This window comes from Odontesthes bonariensis, chromosome 7, assembly GCF_027942865.1.
Source record: "Odontesthes bonariensis isolate fOdoBon6 chromosome 7, fOdoBon6.hap1, whole genome shotgun sequence".
NCBI classification, from domain to species: domain Eukaryota; kingdom Metazoa; phylum Chordata; class Actinopteri; order Atheriniformes; family Atherinopsidae; genus Odontesthes; species Odontesthes bonariensis.
The window spans coordinates 33789940-33799345 of record NC_134512.1 but is presented as its reverse complement, the minus strand read 5'-3'; the positions used below and the strand labels follow the sequence as shown (position 1 = coordinate 33799345).

General features: G+C 46.1%; 1 protein-coding gene across 4 annotated transcripts in view; it reads right to left on the bottom strand.

Moving 5' to 3' along the window:
* Positions 1 to 1691: 1691 nt before the first annotated feature.
* LOC142384408 (basic helix-loop-helix ARNT-like protein 1) overlaps positions 1692 to 9406 on the bottom strand; it is a 29739-nt gene continuing 22024 nt past the window's right edge. For all 4 annotated transcript variants that reach the window (XM_075470632.1, XM_075470635.1, XM_075470634.1 and 1 more), the window contains 8 exons: positions 8424 to 8670; positions 8197 to 8303; positions 7947 to 8097; positions 7778 to 7857; positions 7557 to 7665; positions 5992 to 6085; positions 5101 to 5194; positions 1692 to 4995 (listed from right to left, as the gene is read on the bottom strand). In XM_075470632.1, the coding sequence (XP_075326747.1) occupies positions 4838 to 4995; positions 5101 to 5194; positions 5992 to 6085; positions 7557 to 7665; positions 7778 to 7857; positions 7947 to 8097; positions 8197 to 8303; positions 8424 to 8670 (1040 nt within the window). In that variant the 3' untranslated portion in view covers positions 1692 to 4837. The remainder of the gene's footprint in view (positions 4996 to 5100; positions 5195 to 5991; positions 6086 to 7556; positions 7666 to 7777; positions 7858 to 7946; positions 8098 to 8196; positions 8304 to 8423; positions 8671 to 9406) is intronic.

Here is a 9406-nt window from a genome sequence, read left to right as displayed (position 1 = left end):
CTTCTGGAACAATGTCCTTTGGACAGAGCAGACCAAAGTGCAGATGTTTGCTCATAATGCACAGCAGCACGTTTGGAGGAAACCAAACACAGCACATCAGCACAAACACCTCACACCAGCTGTCAAGCACGGTGGTGGAGGGCTGATGATCTGGGCTGGTTCTGCAGCCACAGGACCTGGGCACCTCGCAGTCACTGAGTCTACCATGAACTCCTCTGGATACCAAAGTGTTCTAGAGTCAGATGTGAGGCCGTCTGTCCGACAGCTGAAGCTGGGCTGAAACTGGCTCATCAACAGGACAAAGATCCCAAACACAGCAGCAGATCTACAGCAGAATGTGTGAAGAAGAGAAGAATCAAGGTGTTGCAACGGTCCAGTCAGAGTCCAGACCTCAGCCTGACTGAGATGCTGTGGTGGGACCTTCAGAGAGCTGTGCTTTCTCTCTCTCAGCAGGCATCCCTGTTCTGGTGTTACGGTGTTTGTTGTCCCCTCTTCCTCTCTAACCCCAGCTGGTCCAGGCAGATGTTCACCCTTCCTGGTCCTGGTTCTGATGGAGGTTTGTTCCTGTTAAAAGGGAGTTGTTTTTTTTCTTTCCACAGTCGCCTCGTGCACGCTCAGGACAGGAGATTGAATCAAAGAGAAGTTTCAGTGTAATCTGTTGTTTATTTCTTTGTATGCATGAACTGGACTAATTTGTAATTTAATTATCTGGATTGTTATTGGATTTATTCATTTCTTTATGGATTCTAATTGGCTGGAATTGGACGCCATCTTTGAAGGGCCTTGTTGTAATTCGGCGCTATATAAATAAAACTGAATTAAATTGAATTAAACCAACGCTGACAAACCTCAATGAGCCGAAGCACCGCTGGAAAGAAGAGTGGGCCAAAAACTCCTCCACAACCATGTGAGAGACTGATAACATCACACAGAAAATGATTGCTTCAGTTTGTCTGAGGTTCTACAAGCTGCTGGATCCAAGTTGGTTTGGACTCAGTGAACTCATGAGCCCAAAATAAGCAAGTAAGTTAACTTACAAAAATGTTTATGCCACATATCTGAGTCCAGCTAACATGTCACGCGTTGGTCTTTAAGGCCTGAACGTGGTCCTTAGCTCTGAATCGTGTCGGGGGGGCAGTAACGTTGCCCGTGAAAGTTTAAATTTAAATCCCCCTCCGATGAGATTCAAGCAGCAACTTTAGTTTGGGGGTTTCAACCCAACATCTGATGTTGACTGAAGGCTGGAGGCCCGACTCTGGAGCGGAAACTGGGAAATGAAATATGCAAAGATGATTATTTAATGCAGGACTTCAAAGTGTTCGCTCGTGCTTTAAATAACTTTTTGGGTCACGAAATCAAAGGCCCGAACACGCCCTCCTGATTTTTTTTTTTTAATTCTCTGTACGAGAGATTGTTCCGTTTTCATCTTCCGAGCTTATTTTCCAAGTCAGATTGGCACCGAAGTTGCGTGTCCTCCACTGACCTGCCTTCAGCGAAGAGGCTCCAGCAGCGCTGATCTTCCTGCAGCTGGGTGGCAACATCATTTAAAAATACCACCGGGCTGCACCGATTGGCTGAGAGGGCACATCCTTTATAAACCAGCGGTACCAACGAGGAGAAAGATCCGTTCCTGTGGAGGGAAAGAGCGCCGAGCACATTTTCTACATCCCACCAGGAAACATGGACCAATCCACTATGACAGAAACAAATTTTATTTTAAAAATATTTCACTGCTGATACATACAATACACTCATCATACTCATATATATTTGCATAAAGTATACTCTTAACATGATAATATTTAAAGATTTGATACATTATTGTCAAGTGGGGAGGGTATATCGACAGGAGGAACACTTTATTGTAGTGTAGCATAAAACAATGAAACAGAAAACCACTAGAAGAGATACAGAGGGGACCTCGCCAGCTGCTGCCTGATCAGAGGAGCTTAAATTCGCTTTCTGCCCAAACTTCCAACCAGTCGCACCATTTTGCTTCCTTAAATTGGACAATGTTCTGCCAAAACAGCCAAATGTGGAGTCAGAGGTTCAAACTTTCTGCACGTGTGGAAAGAAAACGCGTCCGTAACACAAAGGATGAATCTGTCAGAAGAGCCACAGATAATCTTTAGCTGATATTTTTTTTGCACAAAAGGAGGAAACATTAAGCTACAAAATGCATAAAAGAAACACTTTGAGGGCTCAGTTCCTGCCATTTCGGGGTCATTCATAATAAGTTAAGTATCTTCATCTCAATCTATCTGCAAACACAAGGATTTTACCTCAGAAACCAAGACTGGTATAGATTTTTATCCGAAGGATTAAAGGAATCTTTAAAGAGCAGAAGTAAGAGCTGCGACTGCATCTGTGATCCGACCGAGTCGGATTCTTTTAGAAGGATTTCCCTTTTGAAATGAGCTTAAACTACATTCTGATACGCGGCTCGAGCACATTTCCAATCCCACGTTTCTTTTCTTTCCATACAGGCAGGCAGCGGGACTGTGAGCGGCAGAAAGCTGGCGAGGTGAAGAGGTTGTGTTGAGGATATTCATCATGGTGGAGGAAACGCTCCTGGTCTCTGCGGACGTGTCCCCCCACTCTCCATTTCCATCAATCCGTTTCTGTACTCTCTCCCCATCTAAAGCCCTCCGTGCCGACATGGTGAGTTTGCATTGACAGTTCTGTGTAGCCACCATAAAATGCTTAAACTGACCCAAATTCAAGAGAAACTGCAGCCTTCTTTTTTACGGTGTGTCATTCCTGCAGTAAGGTATTCGAGGTATTTTTCAGCTTCTCTAAACTCCACCAAAAACAAGTCAGAGGGACCCGATTTTATTTAGGAAGCTAAATTCAAGGTACTGACACGAGAAATACCTTCTCAGAGCCTTTTTTCTGCATCAAAAAACCGGATTCTTCTGAGAAATAAAGAGTTTAGTGACAGACAGCCTGAAGCGCTTTGTCAGTGTGTGTGTGTGTGTGTGTGTGTGTGTGGGGGGGGGACCCTGTGACCGAGATCAACAGGTTTTTACTTTCCTTTCACTTCAAGAATGTGTCAACTTGGAGAAAGCAGTCCTCGGTAAAATGGCAGTGAAGACGCATCCTCATAGAGGAGCACTTAAATAGTCCTGGAGTTGAACTGCTCCCTTCTGTGAATGGACAAAATGTGCGAGCGCACCTTTACAAAACACACACACACCTGAGCACAGAGCCGTCGCCCGTCGCCCCCAATCCGATTCGCTTTACGTTAAAGTCTGATCCTCCGTTCTAACAGCCGTGAGAGGTTCGACATGCAGGAGAACCAACGAGGCCAAGCAGCAGGTCTTCACAAGTCCACCTCAGTGACGTCCATCCACCCGAGCCGCATTTAAACCGCCTAAAGGCTCGTCTTATTCCTCTGATTTGTCTCTCTCGTACACCCGGAAGGGATTTCACCTGGAACAATGCAGGAAGTCCCAGTTCGGATCCTCCAGCAGTGAAGGAGACAAAGATTAAGCTTGGGTTTTTTAGCCGTTTCTCTCAAAATGTTGCCATTCAACACCTCCAGATTAATTACATGATGCTCAGTGACCTAAACGGTTTCTTCCTTCATACATAAAACCATTAATGAAATATAGATATATTTCAAATTTTGGATCATTAGCTACAGTACAAGATAGAAAGTCTGCAAATTCATAATTCCTATTAAGTTACCAACAATTCCAAAAGTCCTTTTTACTTGACTTTTACTCAGATTCGGGTCTTCTGATACCCGGTAAGATAAAAAAAATTTAAAAAAAGGCCCACAGAACACATATTCAGGCTTTTTTTTTTTACTGCATCAAGCCTCTGGCACCAGTGACGCTCTAGCACAATTTAGATTTATTCTGGATCGGGACAAATTAACTTCAAATCTATTCTGAGTATTTATTTAATAGAATTTATGAAAATAAAATCAGCTGCTGCACTGATTTGCCTCAGATGGATTTCATTACTTTGGACTTGTGAAGACCTCTGCTGAGGCAGCATGGAGACTTTTGATAGCTTTCAACTCCCCGCAGAAGCACTGCAGGCCGTCTCAGGGAACTGGGACTCTGTGAGGATGAGCTGCAGAGCGCTTAAATAAAAACGTGGATATATATCTTAATATATCCAGATTGTGGATATTTGTGAATGAAGGTCCTTGAAGCATCTTTTAAAGCAAACCTCCAGGAGACGAGTGTTTGCACGCAGACGCGGGAAGGCTGGAGCATACAGTTGATGATAAAGAGGGAGCTGAATTCTGCAGAAATCAAGCGCGCCCCGAACAGCACCACTCTGTCTGAACGTCTCATGTTGGGTCCTGTGTTGGGTCGGGGTCGCCCGTTGGCCCGACAACGACGGGGCCCAGAGCCACTGCTGGACAGAGCGCGGCCGTTGAGGCGGACATGTTAGCACCACAATGCTGTAACGTTTGCTTCCGCTCGCTGGACTGTTTTTAGAGTAATAGTCTCTCACCGTGGCAACGTCGGGGAGCGCCTGATGAAATGACGCATCGTTTGGAGCGGGAGCTATTTTAAAAAAAATCCTACCGTTTGACTCAGTGAGATTCAGGTCCACCTACAAGGAATGATGATTCAAAAAAGTAGGAGTGAAATCTAAGCAGCCATCCAGTCTGAGCTGGATACAACATCTAAGAGAAAGTTCTCTTCTTGAAGTAGGAACTGTTAGTATCTGCAGACTTCTCACTTGAAATACTCGCTTATGGAGACGGGCATTTTTGCAGTGTAGTTGTGTACAGAGGGCAGGAAAGGTGGCAGCCAGAGCGCCATCTGAGCGATCCGTGTCCATCGGTGGCTCTGGTTCCTCCCGCCGGGCTTCCTCACAATGGCCAGGGCAGGTCGCTGAAGTCGACGGGGCCTCCCAGGCCGGCGTCCGCCTCCAGCAGGGACATGATGACCGCCATGGCCGCCTCGTCGTTGCTGGGGCTGCTGGAGCCGGGGTCGTCCATGATGTCTATGCTCAGATGGGAGTTGTCACCTAGAAGGAGGGACAAGTTGATGAGGAAATGTTTGGGGGGGGAAAAAAAAAAAAAGAAAAAAAAAAGGTGAGCGTAGCCTCCAACATAAAGAGCATCCGACTCACTCATGATGGACTGGTTGGAGTACGGGTAGCCTACGGAATCCGGTCCGGGAATAATCCCCGTGCTCGGCAGCTCGGGCGTCCCACCATTCTGAATCTGTGGAGGTGGCACACAAACGCATCAGTTTCCATGACAACGGATCAGATCCAATCCGAGCATCCGGACCCGTGAGAATCAACTTCCTGCAGAGTTTAACGCCAACTCTCATGTTTGTTTTTGTTCCAGAGAATCAGAAGCCAAAGCTTTGTATTAATTAACACACGACTTAAAGGGATAGTTCGCCTCTTTTGACATGAAGCTGCATGACATCCCATATTAGCAGTATCATTTATGAACATCTTCTTACCCCCCGCTGCGTCCTGTGAGCCGAGTTCCAGCTGAGTTTTGGTGTTGATGAAGCTAGTCCGGCTAGTTGGCTTTTTTTTTTGTTTGCTTCTCAAAACAATATGCGTTCAAAAGAGTAATACATTTGCATCACAAAATCGTTCAACAAAAAAAGTCAGACCTCACAATCACTTGGCGCTATGCGTTTAGCCACCTGCCGACAGCCGGGCCTGTTACGGTGTTTCCTGCTCGGTCTGCACAGCAGGCAGTGATACGAAGGGAGAGAGAAAATAGGGCCAAGCAATTGTGAGGTCTGACTTTTTCCTGGAGAACGATTTTGATGCAAATGTATTACTCTTTTTATGTCAAAAGAGGCGAACTGTCCCTTTAAATCAGGGATGCGACACATCGTGCTGCCTGCTTTATCTGACGGTGCAGAGCTCAGAGCTCCTTTTCTTTTTTTGTAAACTCAACAGGGCAGTGAAGCCGATACAGAAATGTTACAGACACGAGACGGGCAAAGCTAGCAGCCGGCGTTAGATTAAAGGAAACGGCTGGATGAGTTTTACCTTCTTGCCCCCCGGGGAGCAGGTGTCAGGTGGAGGGGTGCTGGTGATGTTCAGCGGGCTGGAGCCACAGCTGGAGGGGGACGAGCCTCGAATCCTGAAGGAGAAACAAACCGTTTCAGGCTTTCAAAACGCACTGCATGGATCGGGCTTCATCAAACATCCCGAGTGATTCAGTCGCACCTGGATGACAGTTTGTGTTTCAATCTCACTTTCATACTTTAAAAGCAAGTCTTCCACAGTCACTGATTATAAGCTGGTGTGTGCAACTGCTCGAAAAGTGTTTGCAGGACTCTGGAGAAAAACAAGGAATTCTGCAGAGTAGGTGGTCCTGAAGCGTGACTCAGGACACAAGACGCTCAGTCGAGGCGGGTTTTTTAAACCAGATTAGAAGACTTGGTACCAATTAGGTGGAATAAAATAACTTGAGTGTCTTCATTCTGACCAGGTGTGGACTCACCAGCTGTTTCTGCCTCACATCACTAAGCAGCATCCTTCCAGATATGATATAACATCCCAGAGACAAACGCAAATGTTGGCTGCATTTGTCCTTTTTGTTGCTGCTCCTGCGTCCGTTTCTGGTTAGAACAACTACTTCTACTCCTGAGCTAAAGCCACTCAGACCATCTGCTGCACTGCACAGTCTGCTTTATTCCCTTCAAACGTGACTCACGTTTCTTTTCTTTCTGCGAATGGCAACCAGGCGATTGATTCACGCTGCTGTCACACTGCCACCCAAAAGGCAATTTAATTCATTTGGTGCAAATATACCAGAATATAAAAGGGCAAGTCAACAACTTCCAATAAAAAGGTGAAGTTTTAACCCATCTAGTGTTTTTTCATTTCGTATTTAACATTTTTCAGTTTTTCCAGATAAACCCAACAATGTCTTTTTCATGGAGTGGATTCATGTAACTTGTGAACAAGAGGTTCAAACATCCAGATACAGAGCACCTGACCCACATGCCCTGTAGCTTTAATCTAAATTTATTACTCCTCCGACTGATAAATTGTTTTATCAGTCAATCCTGCACGCGATTTGTTTCTTTATCGTGCGTTTACTCGAAGTTATGTGACCCACTGAGACGCTGCGAGTGACGTCAGATATCCTGCCTCTGACCTCAAAGCAACGCCAGCAGACGCATGCAAAGCCCACCAGCAAGCCCCTATCAAGCCATACAGAACACGCATTCAGTGTTGCCATGACAATGCAATAATTTCACATCTATTCGTGGAGACAATGCGTCTCATTTTGGCAGCACAGCCGGGAGGACTCGGAGCCTGCAGAGTGAACGCGTCGCCTTATTTAACCCAGAACAGGACACGTGGCGATTCTCCATTTAACCCTCGTGTTTTTCAAATGAAGAGAAATGAGTCAGTACAGAAAATGAGAAATGCTTTGTAAAAAAGGTCAAACTCGGCGCAGGATTTGTCACGGTTGCCGGCGTGTACAGCAGGCTTAAATCCCGTCTTGGCTTCTCTCCGTGATCTGCGTTAAAAATTAGGCCACGGCGGGGTTTCCATCACAGGGCAAACGGGCTTTTCTGCTAGATTTATTCTGCCCTCACCTCTGAATCTCCATCACCTCCTCGGCGATCATGCGTCCAATCTTCCCAGCTCCCGCTCTCGTGCCCCCGGGGATGCCAGGCACGGTCTGCAGCGCCCGTCTCCCTCCACCTGCCAATCAAAAGCCACCAGGAAATGAGGAATTTGCTCACTGAGACGACAAATTGACTGGAAGCAGAGGACGAACCGCAGTAGTCGCGGTTTGTTCTTCGAAGCGCTTTACCTTCAGAGGTCAGAACACTGTCCATACTCTGCGGAGACGCAGCAGATTGAGGGTAGTCCGATCCTTCCATGACAGGACACCTGCACAGAGAACGCACTGTATGGTCCAGCTCCAGAAGCCCGACATTCTGTGCATCAGCTCCATATTCAGTCAGCATCGGGATACTCACGAGACGACAGTGTTGGTGGAGACGATGTACTCCACCTCCTTGGTCCAGGGGTTCATAAAGCTGAACCATCTGCTCCTCAACGTAATAAAGGAGCCGTCTTTGATTTTAAATTTGTAACAGTTGGTGTTGATCTTCTCTCTCATCTGCAGCACTGTGGAAAACAGAAAGAGCGTACATTCATTCATTCATTCATTCACAAACCGAGTCACTTCTCCTCGGAGCTCCGTCAGGGATGCTGCGGGTCTGATACCTTGTCTGTGACACTCTGCCAGGTGGCTGATGTCGTCCTGGTGGAAATACTCGTAGAAGGAGGTTCCCAGCAGCTCTTGGGGCAGGTATGCGAGGATAGCTGTGGCTCTGGAGGGACAAAAACACAAAAGATGCGTTCAGGTTCAGGCTCTGATGTCTGGGACCACAGATACGGATCGTCTCGTCCTGCTCACTGATTTGCCCCGTTTAACCCCTCCCCCAGCTCACCTCTGGTCGACAAAGACGAACTTGCCGTCGATGGCGTGCCGGGAGACGTACTCGGTGGGCTTCACCCTGATGTCAGCCGGACTGGGCTGGGGGACGATATGGGGGTGCAGGCGGCCGATGGCCACCAGGCAGCTCAGGTTGCAGCCCTCATTGTCGGGCTCGTTGTCCTCGTCGAGCCCCATCTTTGTGGGCGGCCAGCTCTTCAGGTAGCCGGTGCTGTGGATGGTGCAGAAGCTCTTACGGTCAGCTGGAGCGAGAGGCAGAAGAGGGAGATGAGGGGGACAGAGGTGAGATTAACAGGGAAACACAAGACACGGCTCCTGATTTTAGAATTAAAATCAATCAAAAGCTCTGGTTAGAGATACACAAAACATTGGAAAGTATATTTTATGTGAAAATACCTTTCCAGTTTTGCATTTTTATTTTAGGGAAAGATGATTTTCACCCAGGGAACTTCAACAATTACTTATTTGGTGTTCTGATATCTGTTTGTGAAAAAAAACATCACTAGGCACTGGCTGCTTCCTGACTCCCCCACAATAGAGGGATGGAAGGATAGAGTTAATGAAGTATACTTAATGGAAAAAATGACTTTTTCACTTCTCCTACAAATGAACAGATTTATTAAGTTGTGGTCAGAATGGGTCTCCTATGTACAAGTGTCACGGCCAGATTTCGTGGAGTTAACAAATTGATAGATTTGGTTTTTGTGTTTTATTTATTTAACTCTTGGGATTTATTTGTTTTGTTTCAGTTTTCCTCATAATCTGGTACACAGCTCTACTGTCTAAGGAAAAGGTTGCTCGGTCTCCAGTCTCTTTATTTTATTTAATATTTTTATTTAATTGTTTAAAGAAACCCAGATGTTGATGTCCCAACATACCAAGTACATTTCTGTTACATCCCTCTTCTTTTCATTTTAATAAAAAAAAAAGAAAATCAACCAAAAGCCACATGATGCCAACTTAGAACAACATGTGAAT